The 24,111-nt window shown below is 38.5% G+C and overlaps 1 protein-coding gene across 1 annotated transcript in view; it reads right to left on the bottom strand.

Annotated features, from left to right (window-relative positions):
- Positions 1–1,488: 1,488 nt before the first annotated feature.
- gw (trinucleotide repeat containing adaptor protein gawky) overlaps positions 1,489–24,111 on the bottom strand; it is a 475,910-nt gene continuing 453,287 nt past the window's right edge. Inside the window, exons 24-25 of the mRNA XM_067149652.2 lie at positions 8,283–8,402; positions 1,489–2,554 (exon numbers count right to left, since the gene is read on the bottom strand). Coding sequence (XP_067005753.2) covers positions 2,201–2,554; positions 8,283–8,402 — 474 coding nt within the window. The 3' untranslated portion in view covers positions 1,489–2,200. The remainder of the gene's footprint in view (positions 2,555–8,282; positions 8,403–24,111) is intronic.

Consider the following 24,111-nt stretch of genomic DNA (forward strand, 5'->3'; position numbering starts at 1 on the left):
TTCTTGCACACTCACTAAACAAATAGAGAGTCTTGCTACACAATAAAAAAAATATTTGGCAGACTTGTTTACTAGTAACCTAATTCCATACAGGAATACCGTATCTCACTTTTTAGAAGATGGTAAGATCATATAAATGGTTTATTATCAATCATTTAGATAAGTGATATGATTTGACCAACACTAACTTGATCTGTCATTAATTAAACATGTCCTGGTATTCCTAGAAAGGAAAATCATGGAAGTGTATTTTTTTGATAAAAAAAATATAAATTATCCAAGGAATGTAGGTGAAAGCCTTCTCTCTTCTAAGCTAATGTGACTGACAACACCTACCCTCGACAGAGAGATATATAATGACAAACGTTGATGAATATGTCGTAATTGCATCACAAGACCACAATAATGTTTGGTCACAGAGGTATTTTTTCCACAAGACAAACCAGTCATTCACACGACACATGCACACACACAGTCAGAAAGCAAAAAAAGGCAAGGATGGACTGGATTTTTTTAAAATCAGGAAATACCTCCCCTCTCTAAGCCAACTCGGTATTATGTTCTGCATATTTCCGAGCAAAATGCGAGAGTGAGGTTTTCTGTTGAGACAAAAAAAGTTTGACTTGAACACTTGTACTCTTTTTTTCTTCTTTACAAAAGACTTATAAGTATTAGATATATATATATATATATACTCGTTAATATATAGCTCTATATATGTTACTTTATTAAAAAAAAAAAAAACAGCCAGTAAAGTTATGTACGTATCACCGATGCACTCGTCACCTCTTTGTACGCACGTGTGCGCACTCACGCACATACACATACACACACACACACACACACACACGCACGCACCCTCAACCACACAAAACAATCATTAAAAAATCACTTCCTCATAATATATCTCATAATGAAGTTCACAAAAATTGACAAGTTTGCACAGGTTCATAATCAGATTATATCACATTCATTTAAGGATGCAGCAAACTTATGTGAGTGTGTACACAGTTCTTTCAGGAGAATGCACTTCGTTCATTTTTTTAAAATATTTTTGAGGTTTTTTGTCATCTTATGTACTAAATAACCTTACATACTATTGACTTACAAGTTAGTCTTATTTCTAGTAAAACATTTCATCATTTGGTTCTAGACTGATTGGCAGAGAAAAAAATACATTTAAGCACAATAATGTACATCCCATTAACCACAATTAAACTTTTCTGATCTATACACAGTAATAATATGATTCATTATTGTTGTTAGACTTATATTCTAAAATTGGCATTTTATAAATTCACTTACCAACTACTCCCCGCTCTGTGGAACCATTAAAATTTCCTACCAATCCTGCCTCTCTAATACTAACTTTGGAGAGCAGGGTTGGAGTTTGCACCATATTTTAAAGCAAAATACACGAGTTCTGCTCGTTTCACTTCTGAAGAAAAGCCTTCACTTGCATTGCTTTAAAATTAAAAAAAAAAAAAAAAAAAAAAAATCCCCCCCCCCCCCACTTAATGTCACAGCACAAAGCTCTTTTCTTCATTAGTTTGATCCTCGTGCTACATTGCAATACAATGGAAGTGGTAATCAACAAAATATCCTTCTCTTATACAAATATGAACACCATTATGCTGAGGGTGAGGAGGATATAAATAATGTTAAAATGTGGTAATGAATACTCGGCGTGCAGTCTGATTGTAGCATAAAAGGAAATGTCAAAAAAATGCTTTCTTTCCTCATACATGTATATCTAATTCACACCACAGATTATTTTAAAAATGAGGAAAAGCAGCCATTTTTCTGATATAGGAAGTTGAGATCACAGGTAGGGAGATTGCTCTCTCTGTGTTAAGAATGAGAGACATGGAAAATACCACAAGAAGCCTGCTTAGTGTTACTCAAATGGTAATGTAACATACCATCACATGTATTGCACAATAATCTAAGCAGACTTCAATTACAAAACAATCCTTATTCCTTCATATACATCATAAATTTACATCACAGATACCTACATCATCAAGCACCCATATTATCAGAGATCTGAGATTCAGAATGAGTACTTGACAATGTGTATCTATGGATCACACGTCTCTCACACATAAGGTACTAGGTAAACATGTGCCGATGTCTTGCAGTCTCAATGGCAACATCTTTTAGGTACTGGATTATACTGGTGTTATATTTTGCTCCAACCTTACATTGATTCCCCACCCAAAAGATCCCCAGGTAAAAAGGAATTAAGGGAGGAAGGCGTGGCTCGATGCTGATCTCCACTCGAGTCCAAAGGTGCAGTCCCCCAGAGAGAACTGGCCGAGGGATTAGGCGGCCACAGTTGACTGCCTCCAGGGGCCCACGTGTCTGTGGGTGGAGCCCCTTTAGAGGCGGTAGAGCTCCCTCGCATATTCCAGCTGCCTCCTGAGCCTCCAGGTGGTTGTTGCTGAGCACCATGGCCCAGGTGTTGGAGGAGAGCATGCACGTCAGAGTCAGCAGGAGACTCGGCAAATATGGTTGTGTTACCTAACACACAGTTGTTCAAGGCACCTTGAGCCTGCAAACAAAACAGTTTTTATGTTTATCACACAGTCCATTCTCACCTGACCAAGTTAATTAAACAAAACCATAGCGATTGTTTTAAGAGCAAGTACAATGGGGCAACTCTAATCAGACGGGGAAAAAAAACTGAAAGGGTCAGACACTTCAAAACAGGAAGGTATTGGCCAAAGAAAGGCAAGGGCCACGAAGGGTGTGAAAAAGAAAGCCCTAGACCTTGAATGCTCTCTTGTTGAAGGAGCTGTGAGAAGTTAACTAATAAGTGCCGCTGTACAGATTTTGTCAAAAATACTGAGACCGCGATCTCACTTCGTAAAATATAAGATTAATGGATTGATTGGACATAACTTTATAATCTACATGGGCCATACTACAGTTTCATTACGACTTTTCAACGAGAGAGATTTTATGTTGTCTTGAGTGGCTATTCGATTCTATTAACCATTTGCTCTACATTTAAAATCAGGTTGCTTCCAGGCGAATTTCACGAACCTTGATACGGCAACTTTAGCCATAGACTTTCTTATTATTTATTTGGTTAAGGCCTAGTTTGTACAGTTTTATAAGATCATTTTAAGATTGCTGATGTAATTATCGTACCAACTCCCATTTCTTCGCAAACATTTAAATGATATTTTAATTGTCAATTGTCATTTACGAACTCACGATTGCACATATTGTATAATATTCATTCTAATTTTTATTCTCATTTTATATTTTTTTCTTATATCGACAATCAGGATCCTGATTTTTATCTTTAGCATGAGTGTAAAAAGGCTGATGATGCCCTTTTAAAGGGCGAAACATGTCCCTTTAGACCTTAGTTTAGTAGGATGTAAGTCCTAACTTTGCAAATATCATTTGTATTGAATAGGTTGACTAATAAAAATTTTTAATAATCTTAAATTGAACGACAACATAGTCGTGAAGCGCAAAGTGATAATTCTTTGCGCCGCAGAGTGTCCCTTAATAGTCAGGCAATAGAATTGGTGCAGAGAACTTGCGAGTTTTACGAGAGGGAGAGGAAATTCATACGCTTGTATAGCAGTCTTTCTGTTCCTGTAGATCATGTTGTGGAACACATATGTCAAACATCAGGGCTTTCAAAGCGTACTGTTAGTCAGAGAGGTGTTTGCCTCCAAGAACAGAAGTAAAAAGGGACTGGGGTACATAGCAGTAGCAGAAATGGGGCTGAGAGTAGGGACTTGTTTTTACAGCACTCCAGGAAAGAAACGAATTAAGCTATCTCCTGTAACAGGAATGAATTATTTCCAGGCTGATGCAATACGAAGACACGAGTACGATTATTACAGCTCAAAGTCCCTTCTGTCATTGTTATGGACAATGCACCTTACCACTCAGTAAAAACGGTCAAGACCCCTACTTCGAGCGCCCGTAAAGAACTGTTGGTGGAATGGCTGCAGTAAAGAAATATCCCAGCGCATATGTGTATGACTAAATTAGTCGACGAGGTAGCGAAGGAACAAGGGCACGAGGTTATTAGGTTGCCACCGTACCACTGTCACTTCAACCTCATTGAGTTGGTAGGGTACGGGGTGAAGTAAAACATTACGCACGCACTAATAAGTCATTCAAAATTACTGAAGTAGAAGGACTGTTATGGGAGAATATTGCTCGAATAAATGCGGCTTTGTGGATGAAGAAAGTTAGCCATGTCGCAACATTCATTAACTCGGCAATGGCAATGCGTGGCATAATCAGCGACTGTCAGGAGTTGATGATCTGCCTAGACAACGATGACAATGACAACGACAACGAAGGTGACGGAAGTGATGTCGGTGATCTGGAGGGTATCGAGCCTCTACCTTTGTGAATCAGGTATGAAAATAAAGTTTCTGAACTTTCATAAATTTTATAGATTTTACTTGAAACCTTTTGTTTTAGCACCGGTGTGTATTATTCCAACATTTATTGGTGTATTTAAAGTGAGATTCTTGTCGGCCGATTTCTTCCGTATTTTCTAACATCACGAAAATAAGAACTTTGTAGTATATTTATCTCGTATCATTTTGTGTGACGAATAATCCGTGAGTTGAAAGTTTGATTTTTGTCGGTGGATTTCATTTGTATTGTGTATCATGGCTATGACATTAAGAACATTTCTCCCATGTTCTTAAAAACTCGCATGTCGTGCAATCAGCTGTTGTAGCGGCGGCAACATTGCTTCGTGCGCCATTGCAGTGTGACCAACATTGTGTGCAGCTGTCATGTGCAACCTTACGCCTGCCCACCTATTATACTAGATATCGATTCCCATAAGGAATGAGTAAATTCATAATTCCAATATAAACGATCCCTTATTGGACATACAGTATTTATAATGACAAACAACAGACCGTTTATATTAAGCAGTCACTGCCAATCAAAGCAGTGCTCTTGATTGACAAAGCACCTTCTCATCCACACGAAAGTGAACTTAAAGAAGGTAATATTTACATGAAATACCTTCCTGATGATGTAACTTCTATTCTCCAGCCTATGGACCAAGTGTTATTGCTGCTTTAAAGAACTACAGATCATCTCTGTTACAGCAATTGGTTGAGGAAGGCATCAATAATCCAACAATTTGGAAGGACTTTAGTTTGTTGGATGCTCTTCATGCAGTCAATCAATCAGTCAATCAATCAATCAATCAATCAATCAATCAATCAATCAATCAATCAATCAATACTGATCTGCATTTAGGGCAGTCGCCCAGGTGGCAGATTCCCTATCTGTTGTTTTCCTAGTCTCTTCCTAAATGATTTCTAAGAAATTGGAAATGTATTGAACGTCTCCCTTGGTAAGTTATTCCAATCCCTAACTCCCCTTCCTATAAATGAATATTTGCCCCAGTTTGTCCTCTTGAATTCCAACTTTATCTTCATATTGTGATCTTTCCTACTTTTATAAACGCCACTCAAACTTATTCGTCTACTAATATCATTCCACACCATCTCTCCGCTGACAGCTCGGAACATCCCACTTAGCAATAAGTCAATAAGTCATGGGACACAATTACCGCTACTACGCTCGCACGATCATGGAAATCTGTTTTAGGTAAAGAGCAAGCACTTGCCAGCTTCAGTGACGATATTTCGAACGGGAAACGTAGTCTTGTTACGATAATATCATTACTGAAAAACCTGGATAAATGCCAAGATGCAGAAGAAAGTGACATCATTAAGTGGTTAGACGTCGATAAGGACGATTATGGTTTCAGACATGAAAGTGAGGAGTATGTACGGAATTTGACGGCTGGTGAGGAAGACCGAGATTCAGATGATAGCGAGTACGGGAGTGATGCAACGGAAACTCCGAAAGTTTTCCCACAGCCAAGCTACTGTCTCTATAGACACACTTATCTGAAAATGAAAAAAAAATGAAAACCTACAACCTGTTTTCCAGTCTTTGACTGGGTCAGGGATGAGATGAATGAAGCATATATAGGCTATTGGTACGATGGGGTCGCCACTCCCAAACTGATTTATGAATGACTGATAAATGCTATGAAATGATAATGGAGAGTGTTGCTGGAATGAAAGATGACAGGGAAAACCGGAGTACCCGGAGAAAAACCTGTCCCGCCTCCGCTTTGTCCAGCACAAATCTCACATGGAGTGATCGGGATTTGAACCATGGTATCCAGCGGTGAGAACACACTTATCTCTTAGACAGAAAACAGAGATGAATATTCATTTTCAGATATTATTTTCTTGAGAAATGTACGATCCAAAATTAGAAAAAATGAAGAATCGCCTAAGAAACAAAAACTGATGACCGATTTTTTTTGTTAGATATATGATGTACATGGCATTTTGTATGTCTTACGATATGTGAAGCAAACAACACCAGACGAGCTAAACTAAGGCACTACAATACAATGATTAAAACGGAATGTCTGTATGCTAGTTTCAGGGAAAGTGGGGCTGAGAGAAGCTGAGAAATTCTAAAGAAAGATCCTTCGCAAGGATTGTTGATGGACATTATAGGCTCCAAGGAAGGGAAGAACTTTACCGAGACAATGAAAGGCTAACCGAGTCCATGAGAAAACGGAGACTTAAATTCTATGGGCATGAGAAGAGACTAACGAAAAGGACTTTCACAATACTAGACAGCAGACCTAAAGTGGTTCAGGGAGGTGAGAAAGGATCTCAAACAGGCGTGACTAAATTCAGAAGACATCTCAAACTGAACAAAGTCAGTGATCGACAAATTTCAGGGATTCCGACGAACCAAAACTTAAGCGTGGGTGGACGGAAGAAAGAAGACAGACTGCCAGAGAAAGGATGCTAAAGTTTTGGGCTGTGAAGAAGGCTTCCAGAAACATGTAACTGTTACCTAACGTGGTCTCTAATGGCCGTAAACAAATATATATATGTGAATTGTTATAATTATTTTCTGCTTGTTCATAAAATACATTTCATTATTTTAAGATATGGTTTTGTTTTTACTAGGCTTAAAAATGACTGCAGATAATTCCCGGTTAATAATACCAATATAAATGATCCGTTATTGGACATATATTTCAGATTCCCTATGGGAATCAACATCTATAATTTGCGGAAGTGCGTGCATTAATTACCGCGAATTATTGGGAGTGCAATGTATATTTTGCCATTTCATCAATATCACACAAGCCTGGTGAAGGTAGCACCTGTGACTGAATGTGTTGAGTTCTCTGTCAAATAAACTGGATGTGTATGAACCAAAACACTAACATAAATCAACTCCTCATCAGACTATCTTCAAAACACTGTTCTAGATGTAATAGTAGCCAGTAATTTTTCAATAAAATGTTCCCAAAATTTGGCCTAGAGACACAATGGACACCATACTGGGAGCTGAACAGATTGCAAAAATTGGAAGAACACGTTTCTAACACAACTGTTTGATCAATAAGACACGCCCAAAAGGGATGTTTATAATTTGTGTGTTGATTCCCTTTTCTGCTTTAACACTATGCCAGCCTAACCTAGATTATGTGAAATGTTCACCTATTACACCATCCCCTATTTTTGAGATTGAAAATTAAGGGAGAAAATGGGGTGTTATATGTGAGTAAATATGGTACTTCCTTGAATGACTGTAACATTATGTCTACTAAAGATGCATCCTTACAATCCACTGAAGAAGGAAAATGTAAATACTGTATTTCAAAAAGTTTTTAGTAAGCAGATCTCTAGCTGAGACGCTGCCCTGAAGCTGGTCTTCACACCACACTTCTCTCCAAGTCACTTGTTGATATGTACATCGACATATTCCTGCCAATGCACCATAATTCAGCCCTTACACTCCTACCTGGTTTTCACTCAGTACAATTTCTATGAAACACTTTTCCGCCTTGTCAATACTTTACATTTCAAGACTTATGTATAATTTGTTTTGCAGATGACTGTATTTGTAATAATGTATCAAGTCCAAGGACTTAGTTTGATGCTTTGGCACCGCTGAAGAAGAGAGTAGTAGCTCTCGAAACATGTACGGTAAATAATTATAATAAAATGTAAAGTACTGACAAGGCAGAAAAGTGTTTCACAGAAACTGAATGTATGTCAATAGGACAAGATTAAACAAACATGGTTAAAATAAGCAATTCTTTCACTCAGTATGCGTGTATCAACATTTGGACGTCTCTCTCTCTCTCTCTCTCTCTCACACACACACAAAAAACACATTTAGAAATTCAAAATTGGATGCCATCTGAATGCACAAGCACATCTTACCTTGTTAGCCTCTTCACGAGTTGAGTATTTGGCAAGGGCAATGCCGTGATTCAGGTACAAATGGAAGTTTTGTAATGGGCCATGCTGCACACACAAAGTCTTTAATGTTGATCCATCGATCTGAAAATAAAATAATAGCAACATTACGTACTATAAATCATCCAAGAAAATTGCAATAAATCAAACAGCAGGTTATGTTAAAGCTCTTCTGAATAATGACAGCGCAACAACTCCCTATACTTCATTACCACCAACGTTCTGTCTAAAGATAGAAAACTTCATATTCACTCAAGTTATTAGCTCTACAAGAAGAATTATTGAAGAGGAAACAGACATTTTCACCTTTTAAAAATTAACATGAAATACATCAAAAGCATTACACTCAAACTTGTGCAGTCCTAGAAAAATTTCAGTATTTAGAACCAATTGGTCAAGATCACATTTCACTGAACTAAAATATTGTGAATACTTTCAAACAGTCAAGGCCATCATGATATACATTTTCTCAAGCAAAAGCACAATGGCCTTGACATATTTATAACACAGCTTGGGTACTATTGTCTATTTTGTTGCTGTGGAGCGAGATTGGGCTCACGAGACATAACTGGTAAGATTTTGGAGGTTGACATTTTGTTTTACGATATGTTAATATGAACTTTCATGAAACAGAACTTCTTAATGTCATGTTTTAATATCGGTATTCATGTGTTTCATAGAGTATGTGACGTTTATTTGCTGAAGAAGAGAATGGTAGTTCTCCAAACATGAACTGACAGGGGGGGCCTATTCTACCAGAAACATGGGTTAGCGTTGAGAAATTCAGGGTACAATGGGTGACGCCCTCTCTCAGGCCTACTCTGCACCTGCAGTCAGTTCTTTAGTATCCGTGATAATGTTACAAAATTTTAGGAATGATGGACGACGGCAAATGAATCAATTTGGGATAAAGAACCGTAGTCCGGAAATGTTAAGAGTCAAAAGTTATTAATAATCAGAGTTGTTTGACATCCGTCCGTTCTTAACAGATGCTGGGGTGCCAGAATTTTGTTCACCTGATTTCTTCTTGTGGGGCCTTTTGTAGAAGACACCTGTCGAGTTTTTTGCAAGAATTCTCTCTGCCTGCGACTCTGGTCAAACGACACCGCACAGAACTTTTGTGCGACGATGCCATGCCTGCACTGACGCAGGGGAATGCTATTTTTATCAGTTGTTGTAAAAGGAGCAGCTTGCAAAATTTGTGCATGTAAATGGACTTGAATAACTAGAATTTTGCTTAACCTTGTGATAGTACATATATCACACCCCCGAATTATATGTAGAAGTTAGAGATATTATTGTCAGTATTCGATTTATTATTATTATTATTATTATTATTAGTATTTCATTTATATATTTTGCCATTTATATTGGTAAGCTAGAAGATATCCACATATGTAGGTATGAGTAATTTGTTTTGCATGAGTGGGAAAACATTGCTTTAATAACTCTGGTAATTTGAATGAGTCATATGGCTACCCCAGTGTTTGTTGTGATGTACTTGTGTCGGGAAATTCATGAGTCATGTATATATCCCAGCCTGATGAGATGAGCTTGTTGTGGTATTAGGAAAGTTTGGTGATTCATGGAATATACCCCAGAGTTTGTTATTGTCTTGGGAGGAAGAAGTAGTTCAGGGCTTGGTCTTGACAAGTGGTTCACTCATGATTGGTGGGCAAGTACCAATCCAGACGTATCATCTGAGAGGAGGGGGATGTTGATGTCTATAAAGGTGGATCATACGGCAGCAACCAAGGAGACTGTATAAGACATTTTAAGGGTGATTGTAGAGGTGATTGTAAAGGAACGAGAAGGAAGATAACTACAACTACAACTGACGCACTGTACGGGAAGGAAGTGGTGCTGATATACGGTACTGGAACGACACGGCTGCAATGGACTGGACTTCAAACGTTCGTGGAGCGTAGTCTTGTTATGTTCGTGGAAAGTGGCTGATTGTGGAGAGTGCTTGCGCATTAAGTATTGTAGCAATTGTGGCGGCCTAGCATTATATGTTGGTGAAAGCTACCTCAGACTTTCCATAAATTTATATGTTGAGGATCGACAGACGTGTGTATATATATCTTTACAACAAGTATTAAAATATGTGAACACAGTAGTACAAGGTACAGTATCTGTGTGATGTGATAACTGCCGATTACGAGAATCGGTAAGTCGAATTGATATAGAGACAGTGAAGGGTATTTATCTTCATACATGTACATTGTTCATCGGACTATCTACAAATGGTAGCTTAGTTCTCGCTTTCGTTTTCCCACGATTTTCATTAATGTTGTTGTTGTGAATATGGAGTCTTCCAGCAATATTTTATGTGTGTATTATATGTATAATGTTGTATGTTGATGAGGTGCTCATGCACGGAATTTGTTAAGAATATAGTTAGCTATTTTAGAATCAGTGTTATTGATGAACCTAGGTGCAGTTCCTACCTAATTAGTCGTTTTCAGGAGGTTAGGTAAGGCCTGCAGCAGATGTACCAGTACGCAGCATTATGTACACGCCCTGGGATATAAAGTTTATCATGCTCTTATCTAAATTCGAGGGATCCATTATGGTGAACTCTGGCGCCCATACTACGGACATTTCGGTTAATTATGCTTATTAATTTTATTAAGTTTTTGAGTAATTTTATCTTTATATTTTTATTCATGATTTTATTTATTATTATCATCGAAGAAGTTACAACCTCTATATTATGTAAATTACATGGGTAGCTTTTAAAACTCTGGGCATTTTAAAAAGGAGATAAAGAGTTATTTGTTTAAATTTATAACACAGTAGACCGAATAAATCAACAATAGACTTGATATTTACAGTGCGAACGATAATGGAAAAAACATCTGGAAAGGAACAAGGAAATCATATTTGTATTTTTGGATTTGGAAAAAGCTTATGATCCAGTTAAGAGAAAACAATAGTGGCGTATGCTGGGCTAGCAGTAGACTTAGGTTACCCCTTTTCGATGGTTGGTTTAGTGAACGTCAAGCCTACAACGTTTTGAACTGCAGCCAAAAGCCAACGGAGAAGCCTGGTGTGTTGTGACCACAGCCATATTTTTTTGCAATTTCTGCACCTGGAAACATTTTCCTAAACAGAGCACCAGCATGATTGGCAGCAGCTAACAGGAAATTATGTTCAATTAAAAATTAAGTGAACAAGCATTCCGCTCTTACTATATCAAGCTCGGCCCCAGAAGAGGTAAAAAAGGAATTCATTTTCTGACTGCACTCCTTAAATTTTGTACTGGAGACGTGTTTAACAGATTTAATGTGATTCACTAATTCTGATCTTCCTCCGTGAGAAACGTTTACATCACACAAGCACACGGAACAGAATGCGAATGTTGCGCCTTTCTGTGGTCGTACAAAACAAGGAAATTCAGCAGAATATGCCTCCCTAAGAGATTGATAGTTTCTTAGTTGAACTCATTACGAACACTACTAAAAATACTATATCAATTACAAATTCGTCACAATCCCACTAGTTTCAGAACTACTGCTAATGTTACACCCACACACAAACTGCTGCTACGAAGCACAATAGTTACTAAAATTGTTATATACAAATTCACAGCCTGCTACTTTTTACCAATTTCTTTTCTTCAAAATCACAGACTGGTACTTGTTTGGGAGCATCTCAGTGAATGAAGTAGCAGTTGAGGTCGAACAGATGAAAAAAGCATTGATATATTTACCGGTCAAATTTCAAACACTGCATCTTATATTACCAGCTACTATTGAAAGTCAAAACAAATCCCATTTGACCACAGAAAGCAATACAAGTGCAAATATTTAAAATCCGTACAATAACGTTGTATATCTGCACAACCGTAAAACACAATCTAAATCTGTACATTTTACGGAAAAACCGGAATGCGGCAGGTATGCATATGGATATGCAGTACATCAGAACAACGTTTGTGTTCAATTTCCTGTGTTAATGTGGAAAGGAAAATTGATCAGATTTCTGGGGATATACTAAAGACAATGGGTTGGGATATAGTATCATATCTGAAGTACTTATTTGATTGTTTGGTCAGAGGAGCTATACCAGATGAATGGAGAGTACCTATAGTAAGCCCTGTGTATAAAGGAAAGGGTGATAAGACATAAAGCTGAAAATTACAGGCCAGTAAGTTTGACGTGCATTGTATGTAAGCTTTGGGAAGGCATTCTTTCTGATTACATTAGACATGTTTGTGAAATTAATAACTGGTTCGATAGAAGGCAGTTTGGTTTTAGGAACGGCTATTCCACTGAAGCTCAACTTGTAGGATTCCAGCAAGATATAGGAGATCTTGGATTCCGGAGGTCAAATGGACTGTATCGCGATTGACATGTCTAAAGCATTTGATAGGGTGGATCATGGGAGACTACTGGCAAAAATGAGTGCAATTGGACTAGACAAAAGAGTGACTGAATGGGTTGCTATATTTCTAGAAAATAGATCCCAGAGAATTAGAGTAGGCGAAGCTTTATCTGACCCTGTAATAATTAAGAGGGGAATTCCTCAAGGCAGTATTATCGGACCTTTATGTTTTCTTATAGATATAAATGATATGAGTAAAGGAGTGGAATCGGAGGTAAGGCTTTTTGCGGATGATTTTATTCTGTATACAGTAATAAATAAGTTACAAGATTGTGAGCAACTGCAAAATGACCTCGAAAATGTTGCGATGGACAGCAGGCGGTATGATGATAAACGGGGTTAAAAGCCAGGTTGCGAGTTTCACAAATAGGAAAAGTCCTCTCAGTTTTAATTACTGCGTTGATGGGGTGAAAGTTCCTTTTGGGGTTCATTGTAAGTATCTAGGGAAGCTGACCCACACAAACGTTTTTGTAGTGAACGTGCCCCACAGGCATGATTTGAGTAGAGACTCGTGTGTGGTGAACATTGAAGTGGACAAGGTCAATACAGATATTGTTAAAATTTGTAAACATTTTCGGAATACTCAGGTTATTGAATGCAGCAGTTTTGAGAGATACTGTTATACAAAACATGGCCTCCATCTAAACAATTCAGGTAAACGAAAGATAGCAAATATTGTTCTAGATTTTATTAATCTTAAGATATGTACTGTAAAACGGCAACTCCCTTGAGTTATAATACTGACCAGGAAAACTAGTAGAAAGAGCCAGCTGTACTTCAAGCTGGCTCAGTCAACTTGAAAAAGAAACTCAGGATAGTAAGGAATTTCAAGTTACCCAATTGCAACAGTCAAGTTTTAGGGAGGAAGGGGGTCTGAGATTGCTCTTGGTAAACTGTCAAAGTGTAGTAAATAAACAATTAAAATTCGGTACATTGATGGAATCTTACGAGACTGATGTGGTGATAGGAGTGGAATCGTGGTTGAAAGAAGGGGTGGGTAATAGAGAGTATTTCCAGAAGGGTACACAGTCTATCGTAGAGACCGAGGAGATAAAAAGGGAGAGGGGGTGTTTATTCTGGTGAAGGAAACTTATTGTTCACATGAATGGTTTACCGATGAAAGGGACGAAATATTAGGGATAAAATCAGTTTGTGATAATATGAAGGAGGTGGGAATTATAGGAACATACAGGCCTGGAAGAGAGGAAAGAGACATGGAAATCTTTGAGAAAATAATAGATTATACTCGTAAAAACAATAATAATGATATGGTAATAATTGGGGGAGATCTAAATTTGCCTGAAGTAGAATGGAATGGAGCTGCAAGTGAAGCCCATGAACAGAAACTGGCAAATAAGTTAATTTGGGAGGGAGGATTTACACAAGTAGTACAAGAACTGACTCGTCTCAATAACTTACTAGATGTATTCTTGGTTAAACCCTGGGAAATTGTTGATAAAACTGAGGTAATTGAAGGAATAGGAGACCATAAGGCTGTAATAATGGATGTAGGACTCATACCAAAAAGGCTTAATAAGAGGGTTACACAAGACAAGAAATTGTACAGAATAACTGAAGTTGATGAATTTGGGACTTACCTTAAATCACAATTCAGTTGTTGGATAAGTGAAGGGAGTAATGTGGATACACTTTGGGCTAAATTTAAAGGAATCATTTGGGAAGGAGAGAAGAGATTTGTACCTGTTAAGAAGGGTAAAATGACCTCAGACCCTGTTTATTATACAAGGGAAATAAGAAAATTAAAAAAGAAAATGTAGAATTGTAAACAGGAAATCAAAGAGGGTAGGGAGAGTAGAGAAACTAGAAAATAGCTAATGAGGGAACTGAATAGAGTGAAAAAGGAAGCAAAAGAGAATTATATGAATGGCATACTTCAAGAGGGTAATGACCACAAAGGGAAATGGAAAAAGCTGTATTCATATATCAGGAATAAAAAGGGAAAAGGAATCCAAATTCCTACAATGGTGGGAGAAGGGGGTGAACACTATTTAACAGATACTGAAAAAGCAAACCTATTTAGTAGGGAATTTAGAGATTCAGTAGATGATTGTCAAGAGTTGGAAACCGAAACAGAAGATAGAGAGGGAGAGAGACAGAGGGAAACAAGAAGCTTCTCATTCACAAACGAAGATATTTTCAGAGAAATCCAACTGCTTCAGCAAGGAAAAGCAGCAGGAACTGATCAAATTACTGGGGAGGTATTAAAAGACAATGGGGTGGTACATAGTGCCTTTATTTAAAATTTCTCTTTGACTATGTCATAAATAATAGTGTAATACCAAAGGAATGGAAGGAATCTGGGTGATAAAAGGAAACCAGAGAACTACAGACCAATCAGCCTGACCAGTATAGTTTGTAAAATACTGGAGAGTTTAATATCGAAGTACATCAGAGGGATATGTGATGATAAAAATTGGTTCATGAGGAGCCAGTATGGATTTAGAAAGAAATTTTCTTGTGAGGCACAACTGGTGGGATTTCAGCAGGACATATCAGATCAATTGGATTCAGGAGGCCTGTTAGATTGCATAGCCATAGATCTTTCCAAAGCCTTTGATAGAGTGGAACATGGAATATTATTAAAGAAATTGGAGGGAATAGGATTGGACGTAAGGGTTACACGTTGGATAAAAACATTTCTAAATTCAAGGGTTCAGAAAGTCAAAGTAGGAAATAATGTATCTCAGGAAGAGAAAGTTTGGAAGGGAATTGCACAGGGTAGTATAATCGGTCCATTACTTTTCTTAATATATGCAAATGATTTAGGGAAGAATATAACATCAAAAATAAGATTGTATGCAGATGACATAATTGTTTATAGGGAAATAAACAACATTGAGGATTGTTCAGAATTACAAAGGGACCCTGAAAGTATTCACCAATGGGTTGAAGAAAATAATATGAAGGTTAATGGAGGCAAATCAACTGTTACAATTTTTACAAACAGGAGCTTTAAAACTGAATTTGAATATACTTTGGATGAGGTAGTTATCCCAAAAGATGGCAAGTGCAAATACTTAGGTGTAAGATTTGAAAGTAATTTGCACTGGAAGGGTCATGTTGTTGACATTGTTGGGAAAGCATACAGATTGTTACATGTCATAATGAGGCTACTTTAAAGGATGCAACAAAGAATTAAAAGAGAGAAGTTACTTGAGTATGGTTCGTCCATTATTGGAATATGCAAACAGTATTTGGGATCCTCACCAAGAACACCTAATAAAAGAAATAGATAGTGTGCAGAGGAAAGCAGCAAGATTTGTAACAGGGGATTTCAGAAGAAAGAGTAGTGTATCAGAAATGTTAAAGGAACTTGGGTGGGAAACTTTAAGTGAGAGAAGGGAGAAAACTAGACTTACAAGATTATATAGAGCCTATACAGGAGAAGAAGCATGGGGAGATATCCGTGAGAGGCTTCAGTTGGAAAATAATTATATCGGCAGGACTGACCACAAATATAAGATTAGAAGGAATTTTAGCAGAAGCGATTGGGGTAAATTTTCATTCATTGGGAAGGGTGTGAAGGAGTGGAACAGTTTACCAGGGGTAGTGTTTGATCCTTTTCCAAAATCTGTACAGATATTCAAGAAGAGAATAAACAGCAACAGAGAAAATAAATGAAGTGTTAGAGGGCATTCGACCAGTGCAGGTTAAAGTAAATAAAAACAATGTGTGTGAATAAATTATTTCCATCCCCTGGTCTAAGGAGTTTGGACAGCCAAAGTAGGGGACTGCCTGTAGGTGTGAAGTACAGTGGGGACTTCGAGGGCCCTGGCACCGCTACGGTAGCTGTGAAGGCCCTTCAGGAACTCTGAAAAGTGGTGGCAAAAGGGGCTCTGGTTAAGACACAGCAGGTCGTTATGCTACTTAGGATCCAGAATGGGTAAAAAAAAAAAAAAAATTGCAATGTAAATATTAATCTTATACCAGTTGTATAGTATCATCTGAAGTAATTCCACATACTGTATATCAGTTAACTATATTTTTTTGTAAGTAGTACAGGAGATAATATAAGTAGAATTTTCTAAACAATATAAATTTATTAAGGATGAGCTGTGTGTGTTTAATAGAAAACATTGTTAGCGTAAATTGTATAATATTGTATTATAGGAAAATTTTCTTTGTCTCTTGTTAATTTAATATTTAGTGCTTGACAATGTATTTTAGTGTACCATTTGCCACCGAGGTAGACACCTCATTTGCAAATAAAGAGATTTTGATTTGATTTGATATAAGGAAAGTTCTTCATTGGGGTACAGATCTCTGCACATGGTTATGAGGGTGTTTAGGGGTTGTAGTAAGGATGTAAGGGAGAGGGCATATAAGTCTCTGGTAAGACCCCAACTAGAGTATGGTTCCAGTGTATGGGGCCCTCACCAGGATTACCCGATTCAAGAACTGGAAAAAATCCAAAGAAAAGCAGCTCGATTTGTTCTGGGTGATTTCCGACAAAAGAGTAGCGTTACAAAAATGTTGTAAAGGTTGGGTTGGGACGAATTGAGAGAAAGAAGAAGAGCTGCTCGACTAAGTGGTATGTTTACAAGTGATAAAAATCATTTTTTGTCCGTATTGAAAGTTTCATAAACTGTATATAGGATAATATATCTTTTGTTTATTTCCACCTATTCAATACAATACAAGATGTTGGCATTTATGTTATCTGAAAAATGTGTTAACATAAATGCCAACATCTTGTATTGTATTGAATAGGTGGAAATAAACAAAAGATATTATCCTATATACAGTTTAAGTGGTATGTTCCGAGCTGTCAGCGGAGAGATGGCGTAGAATGACATTAGTAGACGAATAAGTTTGAGTGGCGTTTATAAAAGTAGGAAAGATCACAATATGAAGATAAAGTTGGAATTCAAGAGGACAAATTGGGGCAAATATTCATTTATAGGAAGGGGAGTTAGGGATTGGAATAACTTACCAAGGGAGACGTTCAATAAATTTCCAATTTCTTTGAAATCATTTAGGAAAAGGCTAGGAAAACAACAGATAGGGCATCTGCCACCTGGGCGACTGCCCTAAATGCAGATCAGGATTGATTGATTGATTGATTGATACAACCTGTTTTCCAGTCATTGACCGGGTCAGGGATGTAATGAATGAAACATATATATAGGCTGTTATTACAATGGGGTCGCCACTCCCAAGGTGATTTATTATTGAGTGATTAAATGCTATGAAATGATAATGGAGAGTGTTGCTGGAAGGAAAGATGACAGGGAAAACCAGAGTACCCGGAGAAAAACCTGTCCCGCCTCCGCTATGTCAAGCACAAATCTCACATGGATTCGCCGGGATTTGTACCATGGTATTCAGCGGTGAGAGGTCGACGCGCTGCTGTCCGAGCCACGGATGGAATATGTGAAATATCAAGGGTCGTCTTGCATCCACGGCCTTGGCAACTACCGCCGCGGTGCGGTACTTTTCACCCCCGCTCCCCCGCGTGCACACAAAACTCGTTGATAATAAACGACTGTTTCTTTATTATACATCGTTAGCCCGCGGCGACCGGTTGTTCAGTGCCTATGTGTAACGTCGCTGGATTTCAGGAAATAGTGAAGAGAGAACGGTCTAATATTAGCCCCTCTACACAACCGTTTCTCAGACCTGCAGAATGGCATAAAAAAAGCGAACCTTCGAATTCTTAGAAAGACCATGGCTACTCAGTAGCAGAGTTACAGCGTGTCCTCTGTACCTGACACCGAGTAAAATTAAGTTTTATAGATAGCAGGAATATTTTCGTGATGGATCGTTGCAGGTACTGTGAAGATACATTGAACAGATATTGCCGGCAAATTTTCAACGGGTGCTCGTCGATATTATGATGACAATTTTAAGTTAATGGTTATTAAACACTCGGAAATGTAGAATAATCGTGCAGCCGAAAGAAAATATGGCACAGGCTTAACTAAAGCCAATATTCAGGATAGCTTAAAAATGCGTACTGCAAAAAAAACAACCCACCATTTAGTAGTCCGTAACATGGACACTTCAAAGACGTCGCAGATGAAATTGTGAGGTAAGTGCACAAAAAATGCAAGGGCGGAATAGCCATACCGCAGCGCAATAAACTCGTTCGTTGACCTTCAACGTTCACAATTAGGCCTATACATAGCTAGCTGCTGAAGTTGGCTGAAGCCGGCAAGTGAGACGTGCGTGTAGCGGCAGCCAGTTATATTTGATGCTGAGTTAAAGCAACTGTTTTATAGTAAGCAAGAATATTTTCCTGATGGATTATCGTAATGTAGAGACGCGTGAAATAGGTATTTCCGGCAAATTTACAACGGGTTCTCTTCGATATTATGATGCCAATTATAAGTTAATGGTTATTAAACCCGCTGAAATAGAGAATAATTGTGCAGCCGAAAAATAATACGCCATAACGAAAGCCAATGTTCAGCGTCTAAAAATAGTCTAAAATGTGTACTGTATAAGAAAGGCATTCATATGGTTTTACAAAACACTTTTTAAGACTGATATAAATATTTTGAAGGAAGAGGGAAAAGGTGGGGGCATCTTGGATTTGGAGAAATATGGTAATTTACTATAATTTTTTCAGTATGAAATTAAACATTCACTTTCACATAATATCAGATTTACCGAGCTCGATAGCTGCAGTCGTTTAAGTGCGGCCAGTATCCAGTATTCGGGAGATAGTAGGTTCGAACCCCACTGTCGGCAGCCCTGAAAGTGGTTTTCCTTGGTTTCCCATTTTCACACCAGGCAAATGCTGGGGCTGTACCTTAAGGCCACGGCCGCTTCCTTCACACTCCTAGCCCTTCCTTCTCCCATTGTCGCCATAAGACATATCTGCGTCGGTGCGACGTAAAAAAAACAGATTTCGAAAAAGAAAAATAACAAACAAGTAAGCCGCAGAGTGGATATTATCTGCGAAAATGCAAGTTTTGTGCAAGCCGACTGTCGTTTCATACTGATTTTAATGAGTTTCGCCGACTTATACAAGAATCGGATATAACGACAATCCATTATAGCGAGTGAATTTTTCGCTGTTAAGAATTCTCGCTATAACGGACTTCTACTGTATTTGTAATGCTACTCTTTCGTTGGAAATCACCCAGAACAAATCTAACTTAATTTCTTTGGATTTTCTTTTTCCCCCCTCCAGTTTTTGCATCAAGTAATCCTCATGAGGGTAACACACACTGGAACCATACTCTAGTTTGGTTTTTACCAGAGACTTCTATGCTCTCACCTTTACATCCTTACTACAACCCCCAAATACCCTCATAACCATGTGCAGGGATCTGAACCTTTTCTTTACAATCCCATTTTTGTGATTACCCCAATGAAGATTTTTCCTTATATTAACACCTAGATCCCTGTTTGTTTTTTGATTTTGAAGTAAGGGAACGTGGTGCCTTCTATAATTTATTGCATTTGATATGTCTTAATGATGCGATATCACAACTTGATGACGGACATAACTGTTGTATGCGTAACCATTTTCAACAATACAAAATCATCTGACCAATCGGAAATAGGCTTGGAAAGTGCCAACTTCAATTAAAGAAATACATTTGCAAAAATGAAAAGTCTCTTCATAACATCTTGCTCCCCTGAAAGGAGTTCTTTCAACCAACTACTGTAATCTTATACCTATTGTAAAAATACTTATTCTTAACATATGCATTAATACAAAACTCTATACATACATATTTTTATCATTAAAAGAAAATAATAATTGAAATTATATCTTTGGTGAAAAATAACACAAAGATATCACAGAAAATCTTGAATTCAGTTCTCCTTGTCATCCCCTTCAATGGGAAGAGGGCATATTTTCTTGATGCTTTGGGTGAAAGTTCCACCAGCCGTCCGAACGGTGACAACCCTCACCTCACCATCTCGTCCAGGGTGAACTTGAACTATCCTACCTCTGGGCCACTCTAGAGGAGGGATGTTGTCCTCAATTAATAGCACCAAAGAATCAACATCAGTACGTCGATTGGTATCACGCCACTTGATGCGTTTTTGCAATTCCTGCAAGTATTCTCGCTGCCATCTCTGCCACAACCGCTGCCGAATTTTCTGCGAATGCTGCCAACGTGACAAGCTGCTATCGGGTTATCTCAACAAATCCCTTTGCACGAGTTGCACAATCGAGTCACTTAGAAGAATATGTGGTGGTGTTAAGACTTCTAAATCATTTGGATCATTTGGCAAGGGAGTAAGGGGATGTGAATTTAATACAGCCTCTATATCGCAAAGAGTAGTGTAAGTTTCTTCGAAAGTTAGCACACGTCCCTGTGTTTCAATCAGCAAATGTCTTTTCATCATCTTTACAGCTGCTTCCCACAATCCACCAAAGTGGGGTGACCAGGGAGGAATGAAACTCCACTGTATCTGCTGCTGAGCGAGTGAGGATGCAATGGTCGTTGACCCCCTTTCCAAAAAGGACTGGATATCTTGTAGTGCGTTGGCTGCTCCAATAAAATTCTTCCCATTATCAGAGAAAATCTGCTTGCACAAACCTCTTCTCGCCGTAAAGCGTTGCAGTGCAGCTAAGAAAGCTTCGGTCGTTAGCTCCGACACCAACTCCAAATGCACTGCTTTGGTACTGAAGCATGTAAATACAGCTACGTAACTCTTGTAAGTATGAATGCGGCCTCTTCTGTGGCTTTCTCTTACAGATATTGGACCTGCATAGTCCATTCCTGTAGTAACAAAGGGTCGAACAACTAACGTAACCCTTTCTTTTGGTAAATCTGCCAGCGTACCTCTGGAACTGTAGGATGGTAACAAAAGCACTTTAGACACCTCTTGACAATCCTTTTCGCTTCTCTTCTGCTGCTGATAGGCCAATGTCGTTGTCGAGTTGCATGTAGCAGTTGCTCTGGGGGACAATGCTTCAGACGACGATGTTCTTTTTTCATGATCATTCTGGTGATGTGATGATTTGCTGGTAGAAGCACAGGATGTCTCTGTACTGATGTTAGCTCCGAAAAACGAAGCCTTCCTCCAACCCTAATCACTCCGTCACTATCCAGAAACGGACTGAGTGACTTTACAGAACTCTTCTTTGGGAGGTCTTGATTATTAATTAAGCAATGTAGTACTTGACGGAATGCTTCTAATTGTGTCCATCTGACTACCTGTTTCTCTGCTTTACAAGTTTCTTGTATTTCTAGTGAACCTTTTTTCCTTTCTGGCAATTTGAGTTTGCAATTATAAATGAATCTTTGACAATATGCTACTATACGGCATAATTTCGTAAATGACGAGAATTTATTCAGTAGAATGCTGGTCGATGTTGCTGTCAACGTAAGTGCTGTGACCTTCAGCTCTGGTAGTTCTGTTTCAAATTCTTCTGAATGCTCTGGTTGTTGACGTTGTGTGCGAAGCTAAGAAGGCCCAATCCACCTAAGCTTTTTATCTTCGAGTTCTGCTGAAGTAATTCCTCTTGAGAGAAGATCAGCTGGATTTTCAGTCGAAGGAACATGCTTCCAGGTGGTTGCATCAGTGGCTTCTTGAATCTTTGCAATCCTGTTTGCCACAAATGTCTTCAGCAGCCTTGGCTCAGTGTTGATCCATCCCAAAACAATTGTACTGTCACTCCATAATCTGATCTGACCAATTTTTTCATTCAAAGCACTCACTGTTGTTTTGACAAGTTGTGCAAGAAGAAGGGCTGCCTCCAATTCGAGTCTTGGCAACAAAATGGTTTTTAAAGGAGCTACTTTCGTCTTCGCATAAAGTAAATTGAAAATGTAGATACCACTTTGCGTTTGACAAACTGCATAAATGCAAGCTCCAAAAGCCTTCTCTGAAGCATCACTAAATCCAAACAAATCAAAAGAGCCAGAGCAATTCCCAGGATTTATGTTTCTCATAATTCTGATGTTGTTCAGTCTTTCTAATGACGCATAATACTCGTTCCAAATCTGAAGGTGCTCTCGAGACAATGGCTGATCCCATTCAAATCCATCTACCCATAACTGTTGATTCAACATCTTCCCTTTGATCAGTACTGGACCCACGAGTCCTAGTGGATAAAAATCTGTGCGATTTTGGAGGCGACTTCTCTTTTGGATCTTGGCGACTGCTTTGCCAGCTCAACTCGAAACTGACGGCAATCTTGTGCCGAGTCCCAGAGGAGTCCAAGAGTCTTACTAGCTTCACCTTTGTCTAAAACCAGTAAAGTCCCTTCGTCGCTTTTGCTCTCCAAATCCAGCAAGATCTCTTTGCTGTTGGACCTCCATTTCCTCAAATGCATTCCACCACACTTGAGTATATTTGTATTTGCCGCCGTAGCCCGATCACGTGTTCTAGAGTGTCTCCTCCACTTAAGCAGTCATCCATATAAAAATCGTGAATAGCCTTTGCTGCTGCTGGAAATTAATTTTCATGAAGAGTAGCCAATTCATTTAGGCATCTCATGGCATGGTAAGGTGCTGATGCTGTTCCATATGTTACTGTATTCAACTGACAGATCCTCACAGGGGCTGAAGATTTCTCTTTCCACAAAATCTAAAATCTGCTGGAATGCTCGATCTTCAGGATGGATGAGGATTTGCTGAAACATCTTTTCTACATCTGCCGTCATGACGTACATATGGCTGCAAAATCTAAGTACAATGTGAAAAAGATCTCGCTGTAAATTAGGTCCTGTCATAAGCTTGTCATTGAGTGATGTCCCGAGTGATGTTTTTGCCGAGGCATCAAATACCACTCTGACCTTTGTGGTGTCACTATCTTGACGTACCACTGGTTGATGGGGTATGAAGTATGAATTTGGTACATCTTGATTTTGGTTTCTTTCATTCAAGCTCATATGTCCTAGTTTTTCATATTCATTCATGAAATCTGTATAAGCAGTCTTCAGTTCAGGGTGTCTGCTTAATCTCTTGACTAATGATTCTAGTATGTTTAGTGCATGTATTCTTGATTCTCCGAGGATGACATCTGGCTTAATAGGGAGCCTTACGATGAATCTACCTGTCGTATCTCTCGAAACGGTGTCCGTGAACTGTCTTTCACATATTCTTTCTTCTGATGTGTAATGATGAATCTCCGGAATTGCTTCTCGTTTCCAAAATTTCTCCATCTGATCTGATAATTGTTGATTGCTAATTTTCATGCATGTTGTTGTTGATCCTTGTTTGTTCTCAAAAACTTCACCGCCTATAATCCAGCCTAATCAGGTGTTTTGCAGAGCTGGTTGTCCTTGAGCTTCATTCTTGGGTGGACCTATGACTATTTTCCAATAAAGTCCTGCACCAATTAATATGTCTATGTCTCCAGCCTTGTTGAATGTGGGGTCTGCCAAGCAAATGTCCTTTGGAATAGTAATCTTGTCCTTCTTGATCTCCAACTGTGGCAATCGTCCTGTTATAGTTGGCAAAACTAGAAA

This window comes from Anabrus simplex, chromosome 6 (assembly GCF_040414725.1).
Source record: "Anabrus simplex isolate iqAnaSimp1 chromosome 6, ASM4041472v1, whole genome shotgun sequence".
NCBI lineage: Eukaryota > Metazoa > Arthropoda > Insecta > Orthoptera > Tettigoniidae > Anabrus > Anabrus simplex.